This window comes from Wasmannia auropunctata, unplaced genomic scaffold, assembly GCF_000956235.1.
Source record: "Wasmannia auropunctata unplaced genomic scaffold, wasmannia.A_1.0 LD336053.1, whole genome shotgun sequence".
Classification (NCBI taxonomy): domain Eukaryota; kingdom Metazoa; phylum Arthropoda; class Insecta; order Hymenoptera; family Formicidae; genus Wasmannia; species Wasmannia auropunctata.
In genome coordinates, this window is record NW_012026837.1 from 4,983,623 (window position 1) to 5,003,903 (window position 20,281).

The window sequence follows — 20,281 nt, forward strand, 5'->3', positions numbered from 1 at the left end:
TACCGTGAAGTCTTACTACGTCACTTACGTGGAAGACAGCAAGATAATTGCGCTCAGCTGTGTTTCACGCAAATGCTATCACGAGTCTATTTTTTCACTTCTGTGAATTGCCATAATTTCTATAATGACCAATAATTTCTTTAACCTTCTGTGACCACGAACTCATGTGAACTTCAGTAATCTCACCTTTCGATAAGTAATCCCTCCGTCAGCTGTCTCTTTAACCTCTACGACCGGGAAGTCGTATAAAATTCAGTAATTTCACTTTTCGATAGATAATCCCTCTGTGTTTCGCGAAGCGACAAGTTTCCACGGTGGAAGCCGTGGAAGCGGCGAAATGCGAAAAGTGGGAAATTACATGATTATGCTCAGAGTTGCATGGTCGGCCGGGTCGCGGGGACGTTTTCGCGTGCGGGGTCATATCTAAGTAATTCGCAATTTCCGCGAGTGAATCATTGTGCTTGACACAAAACTCGACCTTGGTTGGCTTCCGGGTGCCGAGATAAGGAATTTATTTCGGAAGCAAAAGGGTGACAAACGGTGACCCCCGGCCGTTCGACGGCACGATCGTTCGCATTCCAGACATTCTAGAGCGCGAGAGAGACTCCCGTTCGTCGTCAAGGCATCGTTCTCGACACCATATGCTAATCGCCGGTAGACTCGTCTCCAATTGGCCGCTCGCCTGGGAAATCGGACGATGCTCGTAACTCCGGCAAGATGGGAACGCACGCCTTGCTCTTCCGCCCGTACAGTTGCGTCGTCTCGACGTGCCGCGTCACACGGTACACCCTGCCACTCATGTCCTTGTTCCCCGTGTTAATTAGTTTCTTATCTCCACGAGGAAACTGTCATTAGCATTTCGTGCAAACATGCTCCGTTCCGCAATGTAATAATCCTTCGGAAGTAATGAATAGATTTTTGAATAGATTTCTAGAATATACTAGACAAGATAAATATTGCATGTTCGTCTTTCCAGTCATTCTTTGACGGGCGACTGGCCGGTGCTGATAAGGAGAGAATACAACAAGTTCAACAGTGTTGCGCACAAGATGTCGACGCTCATGGAGAAGGATTACGGAACGGCGCAAATAGCACCGTTGCAGAAGGCCGCTTTACAGGAGCGTTGCATCCTCGTGGACAAGCAGGACAGACCCGTCGGCGAGGCCACCAAGCAAGCCTGTCATGAGATCGACACCGAGGGGTGTGTACCGCTCCACAGGGCGTTCAGCGTCTACCTGTTCAACTCTAAGGGGGAATTGTTACTCCAAAAACGATCGAATACCAAGGTGAGTTCCTCTTCAATTGCTTCAATGCTTCTTCAATGCTTTCTATTTTAATGTATGATTCTGAATACTTTAGCGTGTAAGAAAAGATCAAATAGTGGGATTTATTTAAAAATATGAAATATTCCCCTGTAAAAAAAAATTATAAATCGATAAGATTGTATACTCTGTTGAAATCTGATTTTTTTTTTATCGGATTTATGTTTTATTTTTTTATCATAACTTTCAGACGCACAATATTAAATGTCTCAAAAACTGAAATTTAAAATAACAGTTCCAAGAGGTCCAAAAAAAATCTTGCTCATATTCTTAAATTAAACCAAGTTCTTAACATAAAATGATCATCTTCGTATTTCTACAAATAAATGTCAAATTTATGTAAGCTAACATTTCCAAATCATTATATGAACACCTGCTGCAGTCATAATCTTAAATTAAACTAAGTTCTTAACATAAAATGATCAACTTCGTATTTCTACAGACAAATGTCAAATTTATGCTACAGATAACATTTCCAAATCACTATACGAACACGTGCTGCAGTCATCCGTTGGCGGAGATTCCTAACGAAAAGGAGGAGGAGGATGCTATCGGGGTACGCCGGGCCGCGATCAGGAGGCTCAATTACGAGCTGGGCATACCCACCAGCGAGGTCAAACCCGCCGATCTGTTTTACCTGACGAGAATTCGCTATCAAGCGCCGAGCAACAATCGTTGGGGCGAACACGAGATCGATTACATACTGTTTCTGCAACGGGACAACCTCACCATAAATCCCAATCCCGACGAAGTGAGCGAGACTCGATGGGTGCCGCGATCGGAGATCGACAACTTCATGAAGACCACGTCGTTGCTGACACCGTGGTTCCGTCTGATTTACAAATTCAAGCTGCTACACTGGTGGGACAATCTGCACGGTTTAGCCAAACTGGTGGATCACCAAAATATACCTATGCTGACGGACTAATCCGGTGTACATAGATCCCGATTTTGTCAAAGCGTCTGAATCAAGGGCGCATCATTACGGGTTTCCGATTTCCGCAGTTTGTATTACTGTGGCTCGATGTAAAATCGATTTAAGGGCTGATGGAATTAATTTAATTTTAAGATTTATTAAGTTTATGGGATAGGTTTGTTGTACCTGCATTTTCTGAATTTAAATATTTTACGTACATATACATTGTGTAATTTATGTATATGAAGAAAAGTAACGTAAGTGTTACTAAGTATAAAAGTAACGTAAGTGTTACTAAGTATAAAAGGTGGATGTATATTATTTTTTATCGCCTAGTCGTTTTCAGATCTTTAAATCTAAAATCTAAATTAATCTAAAAGGATGGGACCTGCACACTTGGACTGTAGCGTAACTTAAGCGTTTCTTGTTGGAAACTGTGCATATATTTTGTTAAATATGTACGAATTTAAGCAAATAAATTTATTACTGCAATTCGCGTCGCTTCTATCTACTCGACATTTCTCATTCACATTGTTCTGTATCTTCCCTAATTAATTTACTTTCATGTATTTGTCGTTTCTTTTTATAATCCTGTAACCAATTCGCCACGTTGTCACAAGTGAACTACGTTTACAGCTTTTAAGTAACTGCGAACGTGACTTCTCCGCTATTTTAGTTTGCCAGTTTTAAAGACTGCACGGTTATGTAGCTGTAGGTATGCGGCGCTCATTTAACCAGTCGCTCGAAGTGTTCCAAATTATCACGCAAAGAATGCTTATGTTTATTTCATGATATAACATTTAGGATTTCCAAGAAATCATAAGCAACCGATGAAGACACTTTTTCGATGAAAATAAATAAAAAATGTAAAATAAACCTTTTTGATTTTCATAAAAAAAAGATGCTGAATATAAAATATAATTCCTGTTTAACCATGCAGTGACATTTGCATAAATGCACATCTAACGTCATTTTTTGAATGTCTAGAGAACTAAAAATAACAAATGCAAACATGAAAATTGGCAATAGATAAGAAACGAAAAAGTTAACGCGATTATGAAACAGAAAGCAATATATAAAATATATTGCGACTTTTACTAAAGAATTCAATTCAATTCTCCATTAAATAAATTGCAATAACCAAAAACACAGCAGGGAAGAATATAAAAAAACAGTAAAAAAAAATGTAGAGGGTACTCTATGAAATGTTTAAAAATCTTATCTCAACAATTAACTCGGCATTGTTAAGTAACATCGGCTTTTAAGATATGACGAATCTAAGAAGTTTACAATATTATCTTCCATAGTTTTTCAAACGCAAAAGTTATAAACATTTTTTTTTTTCACAACTACTATGCATATTCATATAATTTTTATTATAAAAAGTTTATGTTATAAAAAAATTTAATTGATTGTGGCAATTTTATGTCTTTAAGATTTAAGTTGTTAGATTAACTATGGCTTTAATGAATCCCATCTTATAAGACTTATAAGTAATCGCGCAATATATTTTTAGTAATATCGGCTTAAAGATTTCATTACTTTTTCATGATTTTATATAATTTTATATATATGTATATATTGTTAATTTCTTTTATTTGTCAGCTTATATATTTTTACAGGAAGCATTTTTAATCGTGAGGATCAGTATGAAACCTCAGACGGAACGAAGGGATACTGCGCTTCTCGTACGTTACGTCTTCTAAATTTTACGCGAACGTAAGAACATATAGTCGTCGGAGGGGCGAGGGAGGGGGAAATTAGATAAGTAGAGAAAATGGGTTGTAAGACGAGAAGCAACCCAGTTTAAGACACGTTATCCCCGTCATTGTCACAATCATTAGTATCTTCCCTTCCCATTCTCTTTGATCCATTCATGACGCGCTCTTTCGTGGGTGGGCTATATAAATGTTGTTTGTGTCGTCTCCTTACTCCTTTCGCATCTCGCGAGAGCTCGTCGGTGTATATATATGCCGCGTAAATGGTGCACCCTCCTTTTGTTTACGCGAGTATCGCTGTTGAGTGACGCGAGTTAAGTGCGAAGAAGACCAAGTCCGCAGGCGAAGAGAGCGAAGCTTAATTTCTTTTTTTCTCCCAGCACCCCCGAATATCCAGAAATCTTTAAATCGTCACGAAGATGATGCATTCATTGATATTACGGATTAACATTTATCATGTTTTATACCTTTTTCTGCTGTTTGGGACTGCATTTGGTGGTTTTTACGAAACGGTACCGAATATAATCGTCATCTTGGCCGATGATTTGGTAAGATAAAAAATACTGATAAAAATGGATATATATAGACGTTGACTTGACAATAGTCTCATAAAGCATAAACGTATTAAAATAAATGAATATGATTTGCATTTTTTAAATATTCTCTTTTTCTGTTTAATTTCCGAAGAGTGTTTTGCAATCGTTAAATTCTTTTCCATCCTTTTATATTCATATTGATTAATAGGCGATATTCATAGTCGATTTTTATATTCAAGATCATCATAAACCACAAAACTCACTGTATTAGCATTTTAAAACAGTCTTGAGAAATAAGAATCGATTATAAATACCAACCATTATCTTGTCTTCAAGAAATTGAAAATTTAATTAAAGAGGTGAAGAGATTAATTAGAAATATCCTAGTCTTTAAACAAGTTTAGATATTTAAATATATTTCATAGGTATTTATAAGTACAAAGTTTTATAGTCTTAATATACAGTATAATATAAGCAAAGGAAGAGGAAAAATCTTAAAAGAAAAGTCCATGAGAGATTAATATATGGATTCTTTTTTAAATATATTTAATCCATTATATTTAATCCGTTTGTATTTTGTAGAATTGAGACCAAATGAAAAAAGTTATTTTTGTCTTTTACATAAAACTTTAATTTGCATGAACTATCACTCTCATACTGGCGTTGCTTGCGCTTGCTTTATATATTCAATTCGACATGATTAATTTCCATAAAAGTATCCGTACTAAAATTGTCCATAGTTGAGTTAATTAGCGTAGCTTACGTGTTATCCACGCCTCCACAATCAACAAGTACGCACGTCGCCGAATTGTGACTCATTCGGTCTACACGCCGGAATACTAATTCCTACACAGGCCAATTACAGTTTAATTCGATCACGTAATTTTTTATGTGCCGGCTTCCGGTATGCGCGCGCGGAAAATACTTGAAATATACATGTGTAAATATGTAACGCTCTTACATAGTTGCAAAATGTAAATTATCGAATCGTTAACACTTCCGCTAGTAATTACTAATTAATGCTTATTGTACATTTCCACTATACGTGCCGACAGAAAACAACACGTTTCACAAATTTTCAGGGGTGGAACGACGTCGGTTTCCACGGCTCGGATCAGATACCGACCCCGAACATAGACGCCCTGGCGTACAATGGAATTATATTAAACAGGCATTACGTCTTACCGTCCAGCACGCCTTCCAGAACCGCATTTTTCAGCGGAAAATATCCGATACGTATGGGTATGTATTATTCATCGCTCTGGACACGATAATAACTTTATTTACGTGCATCGTAAAATTTTTTTGAGAAACATGTTTTCCATACATCATCTTTTTTCTCTTTCTTTTTTTTAACCGAAGAAATCAGTTTCCATTTGTTTTCTTTCTTCATACCGCAAAGTTTTACGACATTTGCGCTGCGAGTGACAAAAAGACGCGCGAAGGCTACGGCAATTTGACGCGCATAGATAATAACAATGAGGCGATGCATATGTACGCGCGCGATGACGTCGCGCGTGAATTAATGCACCGTCCAAGATACTCTCGTATGTAGCCCATCTATATCGTTCGGCACAGGTATGCAGGGAGAAAGTATACAGGGTGGCGAGCCCAGAGGGCTGCCCCTCAACGTGAGGATCCTGCCGGAATACCTGCGGGGACTGGGGTACACGACGAAGCTGATCGGGAAGTGGCACTTGGGATACCACACGCCACAGTACACCCCCTTGCACCGTGGCTTCGATTCCTTCCTTGGCTTTTATAATAGTCACGTTTCGTATCGTGACTATAAATACTCGTATCAAGTAAATTAATTTATATTATATTGTATATATTCCGAGTGAACCGATTATTTCATAAGAATGAACTATAATCACAACTTCATATACACACACTGGCCTCCAATTACGTGTGTAAAGTTAGCACCTTAACATTAAAATTCTGATTATTCTCGCTTTATTTTAAAGAGACGAACAGTTCCCTATAGTTTATAACAAGAGTTCTGCTTAGTAACAATTTTTTATTTAAATTTTGATATGAAGTTAGCACCCCATTTTTTTAATTTAAATTAAAAATTGTTATTAAGCAGAACTCTTGTTAGAAACTATAGAAAACACCTCGTCTTTTCAAAATGAAGCGGCAACTCTGATCAGAACTATGGAATTTTATTATTGGGGTGCTAACTTCACACATGCATATATATATATATATATATATATTAGATATATTATAGACTGTAAAACCGCGTCTTATCAAATTTATTCGAAAATTTCGCGGAGACACGCGCGAGCTTATGAGCCACTTTGATGTTTCGAGAGACAAGGCTTGATATAAGAGTGTGATTTATGACGGCAGATGAAATACACCCTTTACGAGGGTGGGGTGAGAGGAGTCTCCGTGTTGTGGTCACCAAAATTGCATAAAGCAGCACGTGTGTGCGACAACCTGGTGCACATATCCGACTGGCTGCCGACCCTCTATGCCGCCGCTGAAGGCGATCTGAGGGATTTGGGGGAGATCGACGGGATGAATCAGTGGCCAATGTTGGACAAAGATGAACCGACAGTCAGGGACAGGCTGTTGCTGAACATCGACGAGATTTCCACGACCGAGGGCGCCATATTCAAGCACTACAAACTTCTTCGAGGTATAAATCCCGAGGTTATCGAGTGATTAAGCAAAATAACGACAACAATTTACACGTGACGATGCGTATGAATAATTTTTTCAGCTGAAGTTTCAACAGTAAAGCTTACGAAATACTATGTAAAATCGTAGAATACGTAAATATTAAATAAATATTAATAGTAACAAAAATTCGAATTTTACATAAAAAATCTTGTCAAAGGTACAATCGCAAACTCGTAGATTTCAAAATTCACAAAACATTAATTCAAAATATGGAGAAGACATTTTCAACTCGCAAGCTGTCTTTCATATTTAGAGCCTCACGAAAAGTTTACGTTTTTTAGGATCGATCGAGAACGGCCATTACGACGGGTATCATCGCGATTATGAAAGAAATTATACACCACATACCTGGCGTTACTACAACGATTCGAGGAAAAGCACACATGAGTATGTGCCACCCTATTACGAGGCCATTCTGAACAGCACGGTGTCGCAGAGCATCAAATATCACCTGGGCGGTCCGGTTACTCAGCCCAGCACAATAATGCAATTACGTCAAGACGCCACGGTAAATTGTCGATCAAACGCCAGTTTATACAATTTCATCACTTGCAACGTCACCGAGTGCCTCTTCGACATCAAGAACGATCCCTGCGAAACGAAGAACGTCGTCAATCAATATCCGAGGGTGAGAAAACGTTTATTCGTTAAACTGCTACAAAAGTACAAATGTGTAATCAGTGATCATACATATATCTTTCAGAGTTTAATCTTGCGGATCTGAAAGATTTAACACTATAGAACTGCGATTGTACCGTTTTTGATCCATCTGATAGTTCTTTCTTTTCCAGTTAATTTGGATTTGCACCTGAGAGCTTTAGATTTTTGTGACTTTTCATAAATAATAATTACAATAATTAATTACAAGTAATTTGTCTTTTATGATGGCAATCTTTCCTCGTAAAAATTCAAATTTACATTGAACCGCGATTAGATTCACCGTTGATAACGATGTATTAAGATCATTTTTATTCTTGTTTTATTTCTGACAATTTTGGTTTTGTTTTATCGGTAAGTTCTGCACGGCACGGCAGAGTGCTTTCGCAAAGTTGTTGCATCATCACTATTATATACTAGTATATTACTATTATCACTATTTGTGATAATTGATCGCGATAAATCGCCGTAGTTTCGTTCGCTGCGAGGAAGGCAAGCGGTACGCTTCGTACGATAAGTTATAGTCACGTTCAAACTCGCGCGTGGATATAGCGCGCTTTTATTTCACTGTGTGTGAGTAACATATTGTTGACTATGGCTATGTGTAGACTGAATTAGTATTAATAAGAGTGTATTATTATTTAATTACAACTTTGTCCACTTATTCAAAAATCACAAAAAAGCAATATGGATCATAAGTGATTCATCCGCGGTTCTAGTGTTAAATTATGCATTGTTATGCATTACTGAACATCGTTGAGATCTATCAGCCGCTCGTCTAAATAATTCAAGCTGAATTATTCAAGCCTTTCTCATTTTCCGATCTCGAACCAGATGACGAGATAACCGATTCGATTGCATTAATCGTTTTTTTTTCCTTCTTGCAGATCGCTCGGGAACTAGATCAGATTCTGGAAAACTACTCGCGCAGTATCGCGATACAAGTTAAGCCGCCGGTCGATTGGCTCGCTGATCCAAGAAGAACGAACAATACGTGGGAGCCGTGGATACCGTCGGGCGACGGCACATATTTGTACAACGCGGCGGCCCAGTTGGCCGGTTTGGCGTGTTACCTTCATATCGGGATCGTTCTCGTGGCGGTCGTGTGCAAAGCTTTCGTCTGAACAAAATCAATTGTTTGATCCGATCGAAATTGATAGACGTGTTATTACGTGTTATTAACGTAATTCCATCCCGGTCCATCTAGAATAATTCATTGCCACATTGGAGCCGATTTCGAGGTATTCCTGTGTCTACGTTTTTTTTTCTTTCTTTTACGCGTTCTGACGGGGAGGATCACACAATGTAAAACGTGCAATGTCATAACACGATAATGCACGTGGCAAGTTGTACACGCATAAGTTACAGATACGTTAAACGTGAACTATGTCCGAATTAGCATTTGCATTGTTCGACAAATTAGCATTTGTATTGTCACTTTGTCGCGTATTTATGTTCTATCGCATAGTATTATAGATTTTTTTCGACTATAAAACGTGACGAGATTATTATACGTGACATTGTCACTTCGACAGACAGACTTGACGAAAGTTTTACTGAATTTATTAAATTTTTTACGTCCGTTTGACGTCACTGTAACATTGCAAGTTATTTAGATGCAATATGGCTTAGTTATCTCACATTGCAACCTAAAGAGAATAGAGAAAAAATAATATGTGCGTCGAAAGGAAGTCTTATCTCGGACAATTCATCTTGAAAAGATAATTTTACAGACTTTTCCAAGCGTGTGTATAAATTTTCTTATTTTCTCAATGAATTTTTGTTAACCTTTGATTGTCACTGGGGTCATGGTGACTCCAGCTTTTTTACTTTGGAAACAGATATCTCCGAAGTATAGCACTCAATTGCATCATCTAGCTGTAGTAATTTGAATTTTCTTCTCTAGGCAGTAACGCTGTGCAGCTTAAAATTCTCGTGCGTGTTTGGCAACCATTAGAAAGTGACCCCGATGTGACAAAGACGTTGCTTTTACTCGTGACTGAATAAATCTTTTTCTGTTTAAAATTTATCTATAAAATATAAATATGACGTGTGAAAATTTTTTTTTTTTTTTTCATTTCAGTTGATAATTTAATCACACACACACACACACGACAACCGAAGATTAATTAACTTCCTATATAATCAATAAATTTCGGACGCACATACATCTCTTATACTCTAATACGCGACTTCATCGAGAATCGACATTTAGACTGATCTAAACTTTCCGGTTGCGAAACACCTATCTCAATTAATTCGCATTCAAACCTATGTTTGTCATTTCTTCGCAGTACAGCACGTAGTCTTGCACGCGTAGTTGAGGATTGTAAATACAAAACAACTAATTCTGAAAGGACATAAATCTGTTAATGTAACAAGATCACTTATCTTGAGTTTTTTCCGTTAATTTTGCTTTTTATTGCTTAATTTGTATTCGGTATAATTAAGCCACCTTATGTGAAAGCAAAATTTATACGTTTTTTGTTTTTATTGTTTGATTATATTACCTTGACATTGATAATGAATAATGAATTGGATCGATCTCAGCATTATTTCAATTTCGCAAAATTTTTGTCACGTACCTAAGTATCGAAGGCTATTATATTTCAATTAATATTATTACTAGAATATAAAAATATCTTTCAGTACCTTTTTTAAATTGATATTTTATTATTAATTATATATGTCTTGTAATTAAATAATAATTTATATATAACCACATTAATTATATGATAGACAAACGCATAGAAACTTGAAAATAAAATAAATATTCAGATACTTTTAATGTATTCTTCGAATATAATTAACATTCAACATACATTAAATGAAAAAATATTCTGTTTACAAAATTAGCTATATTGCAAATTTATTCAAAGTGATATATCGTAATTGCGTAATACGCTTCGCATAACACTGCAATTATAATCTTTCATGTCAACGACATGAAAACTGTAATAAAAAGATTAAAAACAGACTATGTTTTATAGCCTAGATATGTACACTTATCGTTATAAGGTCGCGTTAATCGCGTGAATGCTATCGCTCTGTCATATATACCTATATAAATTTCGCAATGTGTATCTCGCACTTTGCAGTATCAAGCCCAATGCGAAACCGAACGATCGTTCGAACTGTCGAACTTTGTCGTTACCGTTACCTGGCTACGGTAAAAGAAGAGCAAAAACTAGACATTATCGAAAATAAGATAACATTTATCATATTATATATTTGTCATTTTTCCCAAGATCTTTTTGATCATAATTAATTACTAAAAAGATAAATTTTGATCTCGTGAAAGATGAATCATTCATCGTTTCGCTGAGTCTTCCGTCTTAGCGCGGTAAACTTTAACGTTTCAAAATATAATATACAGACGATTACAGAACGATTCCACGCGACATTGTGCGAATTGGGCGTAACTTCGGTGAATCATCAAACTGCGCAGAAGCAATGGTGAAAGTGATGAATATAAAGTACTGTGTGTCGTTTACCGTCGTACTGATAGTTTTAAATGTATTTCTTTATTTCACTTTGGCCTACGTCTCCGTGAAGCCACCCAATATCGTCGTTATCATCGCTGATGATCTTGTAAGAAATCATCATCCTGTTTTATCCGCGATATTGAGATTAACTAAATTCCTTTGCACAGTGCAATTTAGAATATTCGAGTAAAAATTCAATGACCTATAAAGAGAACTTGAAACAACTTTTACCTTATTTTAATCGAAGAATATTTGTAAATGATTCAATTTTTTCGATAAAAAGTAGCACGCGATTTAAATAGTAGTTTAATTTAAAGATCTGTGTTCTTTTAACCGCTACATATGCATTTATTATTATTATCAAGAACGCTCTTTTTAAAGCAAATTGATTTTCTTGTGTCACATATATCTCTCAAGGTTTTTCTGAATTTTCTTAATAACTAAAAATGTTAAATGAGAAATGTATATGTATAATGCAAAGTCGAAAAATCAAGCGATAATCGCCTATATTGAAGAAAATGGCCAAAGAACCGGTTATTACAGAATGTTTTTATCAAGATTTATTAATGTTTCATTTTCATTTTTGTACGAGCAGGAATAGATATCGTGTCACTCACAATGTCACGAAAAATTGTTAGTGTAAATCGATTTTGATATAAACATATCAAATATAAATGAAACAACTGTTAAGTGACTCATTACTGCATAGTTGACCTTATTTAGTAAATCATGTAACACGCTTTTTAATATGCATATCGATGACTAAGGGATGGAACGACGTCAGCTTTCACGGTGCCGACGAGATTCCTACGCCGAATATAGACGCCCTCGCGTACAACGGAGTGATATTGAATCGACATTATGTGATGCCAATATGTACACCATCGAGAACAGCTTTCCTCACGGGGCGATATCCTATAAGGACAGGTAATCCATTAATTAGCGCAGGACTTACAACAATACAGCGCGTTGTATCATTTTACGACGTAGCAAATTACAGGCGACTTTTTACTTCGCTTGTCGACGTAAAAATTATCCGCTTGAGTTTAATTTTTTCTGATATTTTTTGTTGTTTATATTTATTATTTGTTTTATTTATTTATTATTTATTATTAACAGTTATTAATGAAGGTGAAGACACTTTGATGAAGAAGATGAAAAAGTAAACTCTCAATTTAGGAACACTAAAAATGCTTTAATTGAAAGATGCGTAAATAGAACGTGGATAATTTCCAAAAGTTTACCCTTATAATATTATATTACCTATTACATATTTTTCATTATTTACAATTTATATTTTTATTGATTATCAAATCGCAATCATTGTTGTACGTTACAAAGCGTAAAAACGCTCCGAAGCTGTTTGGAGAAATGGAAAGAAAAAATTCGAATTTAATTTGTGAATCAATTATACAACGTAGGCATGCAGGGCTATCCCTTGCGAGGAGCCGAGCCACGTGGGATACCCTTGAACCACACTCTTCTACCTGAGTATCTTCGTAGACTCGGATACACCACTCATCTCATAGGGAAATGGCATGTTGGTTATCACACGAGAAATTTCGGACCCACCCGTCGTGGTTTCGACACTTTCTTTGGATATTTCACCGGCTTCATTCAATATTTCAATCATACACTCTACGAAAGTGTAAGTTTTCCATACTTAGAGAAAAACAGCACTATATATTATATGAAATTATAATAAAAATATTGATAAGTCGATTCAACAGTTAATATAATTATATTGATTGTTGTAAAACCGTTTGCAATAGGTTATAGCAGAGATTTGATCGATCCATCATGTGGCGATTCTTTTCTAATCGCAATGTAAATAATATACGTATAGTAATAATAAAATTGTACAATACATATATATATATGTACAAACTATATATCATTTTCCAGGAAAACTTGGGCTACGATTTGCACCGCATCGTGGGCGACAATCACACGGTTGAATACAGATACGACTACATGACTGATCTCATAAGTGACGAGGCCGAAAGTATTATATCGTCGCACAACACCGACAAGTCCCTGTACCTGCAACTGGCACATCTCGCCCCCCATTCTAGCGACGCCAAAGAGATTATGGAAGTACGCAATTGGAAAGAAACGAACGCCACTCTTGGCTACATCAAAGATCTGAACAGAAGGAAGTATGCGAGTAAGCGTAATTCCTCCTGATCGCTTTTATCAGGAGTATCGTTAGAATATGAATTTTATGCGAAATCAGAAAGCGCGTCTTACTTAATCGCGATTGTGAAATAATCCTTTAACTGATTTGTTTCATATTTTACAAACAACGAGAGTCAGTTCTGTTGATCCATCAAATATTTCACTGTTGCACATATCGTTAGTTATCGCGTATAAATAACAAAAAAAATGTAATTAGAACAGCTTTGTTAGAACTGTAAATCCTCAACAAAGAGACGATTAAAAGTGACTATTTATAGTCATAGTGACTACCCTATACCAGATAAGAATAGACGTTACTCTATTGGCTTTCGATATCCCTCAATTACACTATTTGAATTACTTTGTCCATAACAAACTTACTCTATTATAATCTTACTCAGTATCCATTTTTCAGAATTAAGAATATAAAATTAAAAAATTTTACTGAATAAATTTGTTCACAGGAGCATGTTAATTTATTATTAAAGCGATCAGAGTATATTTACTCTATTTTTTCTATGCTCTAATTTTATTTATTCTCGTACATTCTAGACAATTTTATCGTAATAGCAAAATATATCTGCTACTCTGATCGTTTTAATAATAAATTAACATGCTCCTGTGAACAAATTTATTCAGTAAAATTTTTTAATTTTACATTCTTAATTCTGGAAAACGGATACTGTGACATCAGATTGAACGTAATGTGTCGCATCAAAATTTGTTCTGATACCAAATATATCACAATTTTATTGCAGTAGCTAAATACTGTTCTTCGTTATGATGCGCGTCCCACTTCAAACTGTTTGATAACAGATAACTTTAATTACTACTATTGTCTATTATCTCCTCGCACACTTTACTCTACTTTAGTTGTGATAACATTGCGCTTTCGCATTATTTAACTTTATAGCGTTTAATAATCGTATACGTTTTGTTTTTAGGTGTCGTTGCCACAATGGATAAGTCAGTCGGTCGGGTGGTCGACGCTCTGAAGAGGAGGGACATGCTAAAGAACACGATCATAATTTTTATGGCTGACAATGGAGCGCAGACTGAGGGGTACTTGGCCAATTACGGATCCAATTATCCGCTGCGGGGGGTAAATGCCGTTTTCTATACGAACAAATCGAAATTACAGTTCTACGCTTGAAATTTCGTTCGCGACTATACCGTTTACTATATCGCTAATAGCACGCCGATAATAGTATAGATTATTATTATTATTGCAGTTTGCGGAAATAGCTGTTTAAAATTATGAAATTGCACATGAAACTGAAATTGGTATATTTGCAGCTGAAATTATCCCTGTTCGAAGGGGGAGTTCGGGGCGCGGCGTGCGTCTACTCACCCTTGATTGACCATTCGTCGAGGGTCTCGACGCATTTGTTTCATATTGCCGATTGGCTGCCGACACTGTATTCCGCGGCCGGCGGTAACTCGAGTGATCTGAAGCAGCTGGACGGCATTGATCAATGGTCCGCGATTAAGAGAGTGAAAAGTGCCGAACGGAGATCGATTCTCCTGAATATCATGCAGGAAGAGAACGAGGCGGCAATAATGGAACGTTATAAACTCGTTAGAGGTACATATTATTAACTTTTTTTCAATTCTATACCAATCAATTCTGAATTCTCGCTATCCCTTTCATTTTTTATTTTCATAAAGAGTTCGATTTAAGAGTAAACGTGTAATGTGTAAATGATTAATACCAACTGCTTTCTCTTCCATACAGATAAGTCCGATTATCAGAAGCATTATAATTATTATAGCGGTAATAACGTGTCGTATCCCAAATACAATGTGACGAATGTGCTGACGTCACCAGCCGCGTTGGCCATCGCGAGCGTTTCAGCTCGCGTATTAAATGCACCCAAAATAAAGGAGCTCCGGAGGGAGGCCACGATAGTTTGCGAGGATACTACGAATTCCTCCAGTTGCGCGAATCGCACTTGCTTGTTCGATATCTACAAAGATCCTTGCGAAATTACGGACCTGTCCTCGAAGCATCCTACGGTAAGACTAAATTGAAGTAGCAGGTAATAAGCTTATTTACGTATACATTTTAGACACTCGTCTCTTCGCAATATTCCAAACAATTGCAAATAAGACGAGTTTAAGTATGAAATAATATGTCATAATCGGTGTATAACGAGCAATCAATTTCTGCTCTAAACTGACAAGCTAATTGCGCCGATAACAAAATGATATTGAATTGTAACGGGCGTCTACGATCGCTATGAAAGAAAATGACTCGTATACATATAATTACGTAAACGTCGTTCCATCTGCGGCGCGGACGAGATGGAAATGAGAAATGCTGCTTTAAGAAGACGTCGTTATACGCAATTGCAGGTCGTGGAGAGATTGAACGTGTTCATCGACAGCTATAAATCGGTCCTCGTGAAAGAGTCCAATAAACCCGTCGATCCGGCTGGCTTACCATACCACTTTAACAACACTTGGATGCCCTGGCTGCCGGACGACTATCAGCCGATCAGCGAAATGCATCTCACGACGATGGGCGAAGTTACGTTGCAACCTTAACGACTTCACTTCGACCTCGTCTTAGTGCATTTGTGTTTAAGTCGAGGAAAATCTCAGCTTGGAGGAAACCAGTTTTGAGGCGAGTGTCGATGATGCGTTCGTTATCACAAACAAATGGAGCTTGCGAATCAATTTGATACCAAGAGGCAATACTTGTCACAGTTTTAATCGCGATTTAAGCGAAGAACTCCCCGGATGACTCTTTTCTTGTCTTCTGATGCGATCTGAGTTCTTTTCGCTCTTCAGTAATTTCAAAAAATATTGTACATTCAATAATTTTCGAGAAAAAATAATTCTCACACATACATTTATTAGATTTTGTGACTTTCACGTGAATGTTAAATTGGAAAACACTGTAAATTAATTATTCTGAAAGTGATCTGAGAGTTTTTATGTAAATTTAAATATTGTATAGCGATCTGAGTTTTTATATAAATTTAAATACTGTATAGCGAGATGCATTTTAATATTATAAATATATTTTATAATGTAAATGATCAATATTCTGTAAATTAATTAAAAGCAATTACATTGCGATTATAAATAATGTTATAAATCGTTTTAAATTATTAAATTGTAATCGAATGCAAAGAAATTCTAGTTCATGTAATTTCGTTATCGTCAAGGAGAATACTTTTTGATGATTAAGCTTGAAATAGTGATTCTGCTAAAATGAAGTTTCTCGAATGTTAATAAAGACGAAAGCTTTCTTTTGTATATGCCATGATGTAACTTTATAATTGCTTAATTTTATTTTCACTCAATATCTCCATTCGTTCAATCTTTGTTCCAGATCTTAGTAGTAAGGAACGCGCCGTGCCGTAATTAACGTTCCGTTCTGCTAGTTTCGGAGTCACCCTGTATATCTTTATTAGCGGGGTAGCGGGTGTTGACCGTTGAGGGGGGGGGGAGAGTGGAGGGTGGCAAAAAGTTTATCGTCGGAGGGACAAAACTCTTCTTTTCACTGACGTCATTGTATAGAGATTATGCAGATTGGACGCCCGGCGTCGTGCGCGGAGAAGGTTGATATCTATTTAATTACCGGTATCGTATTAATTAATCGTGTCCATGCAAATAGACAGTTCGGAACTTTCGCGACGTTCCGATTTTGTCGGCGAGCGTGAACCCACAAGGGGCTTTTCCGTCTTACGTTCCTACGCATTTATCGGTATATCTTATACGATCGCGCTCACGCATTCTATCCGCAGATAAATTAATCGTTTGAGAAAACAAAAATTCTACGAAGACCCGGGTCGCCCCCCTGACGGTCAGGACCGATATATATCTGCGTCATCGCGTTCTTGCCTAAATCGAGTCCGCGTATCGAATACGGCTTTTGCAATAAAGGCATAAGAAACGAGACGCGCGTTTTCTTAATTAATACCGCAGAGTCGCGAAAGTTATTGCGGGACGCAACGGAGAGGGGCAATAATTCTATAGCCGTCCCGCGCGCGCGCGCGCGTCCCTTCACTCGCGGTCCATTTCTCATCTCGCTCTTTAATATTTCGAACGGCCATTCTTCCCGACGGCGTGTTTTACTGCCGTTCCCCACGTGCCCGCGGTGCCTCGCCGGGACCGCGGGAGAGACCGAGAGAGGAGATGCCGGGCTCTAAATTCTAATCTAAGGACCAACCGAGCGGGGCCCGCGCGCATTCTCTCTCCCCCTTCCCGCCCGCCCCCATCCCCCTCTCGCCTCTTCCTGCACATCCCCGAGGCTCTCGGCTTTACGGCTCATTTAGCAATTCGCTTATTTGCAGGCAAGAAGTCGCAGGCGCGTATATACGCGTGCGGCTTTACGCTTCGCCCGTGCGTAATCACGGCAAGAGGGATGGCACGACGTCGCGGAGAGGAGCAAGAGGAACAAGAAGAAGCGAAAGGGAGCGCGGATGAGAAATAGAGACTGACTGGCTGGACGGAAGATGGAAGGAGGAGAGGAGGAAGGGATACCTTCGCGTTCTACGATCGTAGGAAGGGTTTGGAGTTTAAGTCGCTTTTAATAGCGAAGCAGCTGTCGCCGGATCTGCTCTTGTCCCTTTTTTATAGCCGATGTCTTCTTCGGCGAATAATGCCGGGAAATAATCTGACGACGAAGGAGCTCTCGGGGCTCTCTTTCCCTCTCTCCCGGGCCAACTTTCCCCGCTAATAAAGTCGTGCCTTTAACCAGTTTATTTTCGGTACACCGACGCCTCATCGCGATCCTTCATCCTTATTAGCTCGTTACTCGGCCCGATCAGCCGACGACGCGACGTCTTTATTTTTTTTTTCTGCCTTTCGTAAATATTAAAAGTTGGCGAAAAGTGCGGGAGAAGCGGGAGTGTGTACATCTCTCGTTGTTCCACGTTAATTCCACGACGAGCGGTGCAAGTATTCTTTTCCATAAGCGAAAAACGGAGAGCTTCGTGGGCGAGGCATACGACATCGGGACGAAATCAAGAAAAACGAAGGGAGTTTATTCGGGGATCGCGAGAAGATAATTAGACGAATGCGTTATATTAACGATAAGTAACGGGACGAACTTTATGGCGCGTATAATACGCGGTTGCGCGAGAAACTCTCAGAGATCCGGGCGCGGCGTTCGCAACGCGCTCATTCGTCCATTCGCGGTTCTTAAATTAATGAGGTGTAAACGCGTTGCGCGAGCGCCGCAAGTATATAAGTTAATGTGCCATTCATTCCGCCAAACCCGGGTGGTAACGAACAAAAGATATTTCTATACTTTTGTTTCCGTCGAAGTTGCATCGCGCGCGTATATATGGGTACAACCGGCATGCGGATCTCACCTCGCTGCGAGAAACACACGCTACTTCTCGGAATACTTTTGCAACACTGCCGCGCGGTAATTGCACGATGCATTTGCGCGCTACACATTTCCGTGGCTCGCGAAAGTGCAACTAATGCCTGTCATTCGATCTTTTCCAGTTATCCTTATACCGCGAGCAACGTTGGCATCCGTTATCTGATTTTACAGTTAGAGCGCAGTGCAGACATTTACATCGCGATATCTTACCGCGTTGGCGGTATTAATTTGGCGCGAAAATAAAAAAAAGCTCTCTGCACAGCGCATTACGTATAATTATTCATTTCTACAAAATTTTCAATTATTAATTAAGTGTTAAATCAAGAATAAATTTAAGCTCTGTACAGCACGTTACATAATTCACTTCTACAAAATTTTTAATTATCGCACAACGACCGTAATAGATTTTCATACTTGTAATCTGATTTAATCTCTAAATAAAAGGTAATCGTGTATTTGATCAATTAATTTTTTTATATTAAAACCAATTGATATTAAAAAAAATTTAATTGCTCCTTATCCTAGAATCTTTTCTTAGCACATTATAACTGCGCAATACCATTTACTTCCTTATTCATCTCAAATGGAAGTTAAATTTCGATCATTTTTATTAAAGACCAAATAATTTTTAACGAAGTCACTCGTCGCGCTTCAGCCTCACTAATGCCGATATCGTTTATTGATTGGCGCGATCGGCACGCCTTTTTACACGGCACACTGTATTTCCAGGGTTATACCGCTGCGGGCGAATCCGCTCGTTGGGTTCCGCGTGCGGGACGGAGGGTGGATATAAGTCCGGGGCCCCGAAACTTAACGACGTAATGAACGTCTGACGGAGGATTATTTATTGACGGCAACGCGGGGCAACGGAAGGGCCGAGCGAGGCATCGGGCCAAGGGGAATGGGAAGGAAGACGAACGATCGGCACCGTGGACAAAATTGGCACGGTAATTAGCGAGGAGCAAGGAGGCGTGCGGCTTCTTCCAATTGAAGCGTACAATACTTCAAATTTGCTTGCGCTAATTGTATCGTTGATTTACTAATTGATCGATATACAATGCGTGTACGTAAATAAAATATTTAAAAAATCTTAAACAGACATAAAATTATTATTCGAAAGCAATTCTAAAATGCGCTTATATATTTAGTACAGATTTACTTACAATGTAAGTCTACATTAAAATAAAGAAAATTACTTATAAAAACGATTCTTTTTAAATGAGATTTAGGTTAGAAAGATTTAATTATAAAAATTATTACTATTGGGTAAGATCACGTCAATATTAAGTATAATCAAGTTAAATTAAGGGACTCAAACAAATTTAATATGACGATTCCTTTCCGTATAGACGCGTTTTCATGGTCGATACTCGTTCGAATCCGATCAACAAATCGGAGCGAGATAGCACCAATGTTTACCGGCCTTTAAATGGT

The 20,281-nt window shown here is 37.9% G+C and overlaps 3 protein-coding genes across 9 annotated transcripts; all 3 read left to right on the forward strand.

The window, feature by feature from the left end:
• Nucleotides 1–29: 29 nt before the first annotated feature.
• On the forward strand, nucleotides 30–2,730 carry LOC105451222 (isopentenyl-diphosphate Delta-isomerase 1). Of its 3 annotated transcripts, none has more exons than XM_011691539.1 (3): nucleotides 30–782; nucleotides 977–1,286; nucleotides 1,789–2,730. In XM_011691539.1, the coding sequence occupies exons 1-3, from the start codon at nucleotides 718–720 to the stop codon at nucleotides 2,248–2,250; spliced, it is 837 nt and encodes a 278-aa protein (XP_011689841.1). In that variant the 5' UTR covers nucleotides 30–717; the 3' UTR covers nucleotides 2,251–2,730. The 3 variants fall into 3 exon arrangements, with proteins under 3 accessions (XP_011689841.1, XP_011689842.1, XP_011689843.1); XM_011691540.1 differs by lacking the exon at nucleotides 30–782 and adding an exon at nucleotides 789–886; XM_011691541.1 differs by lacking the exon at nucleotides 30–782 and adding an exon at nucleotides 814–903.
• A 1,314-nt stretch (nucleotides 2,731–4,044) lies between these two features.
• On the forward strand, nucleotides 4,045–10,268 carry LOC105451313 (arylsulfatase B-like). The gene is made up of 6 exons (XM_011691681.1): nucleotides 4,045–4,504; nucleotides 5,575–5,734; nucleotides 6,071–6,297; nucleotides 6,848–7,139; nucleotides 7,465–7,811; nucleotides 8,728–10,268. The coding sequence occupies exons 1-6, from the start codon at nucleotides 4,376–4,378 to the stop codon at nucleotides 8,962–8,964; spliced, it is 1,392 nt and encodes a 463-aa protein (XP_011689983.1). The 5' UTR covers nucleotides 4,045–4,375; the 3' UTR covers nucleotides 8,965–10,268.
• Nucleotides 8,982–16,480, forward strand: LOC105451223 (arylsulfatase B-like). 5 transcript variants are annotated; one of them, XM_011691544.1, is made up of 9 exons: nucleotides 8,982–9,081; nucleotides 11,227–11,431; nucleotides 12,093–12,252; nucleotides 12,747–12,973; nucleotides 13,231–13,492; nucleotides 14,448–14,605; nucleotides 14,800–15,088; nucleotides 15,239–15,519; nucleotides 15,859–16,480. In XM_011691544.1, exons 2-9 carry the CDS (start codon nucleotides 11,294–11,296, stop codon nucleotides 16,048–16,050), a joined length of 1,707 nt encoding a protein of 568 aa, XP_011689846.1. In that variant the 5' UTR covers nucleotides 8,982–9,081; nucleotides 11,227–11,293; the 3' UTR covers nucleotides 16,051–16,480. The 5 variants fall into 5 exon arrangements, with proteins under 5 accessions (XP_011689846.1, XP_011689845.1, XP_011689844.1 ...); XM_011691543.1 differs by having other exon boundaries at nucleotides 8,986–9,081; nucleotides 11,217–11,431; XM_011691542.1 differs by lacking the exon at nucleotides 8,982–9,081 and adding an exon at nucleotides 10,831–11,009 and having other exon boundaries at nucleotides 11,217–11,431.
• Nucleotides 16,481–20,281: the final 3,801 nt, after the last annotated feature.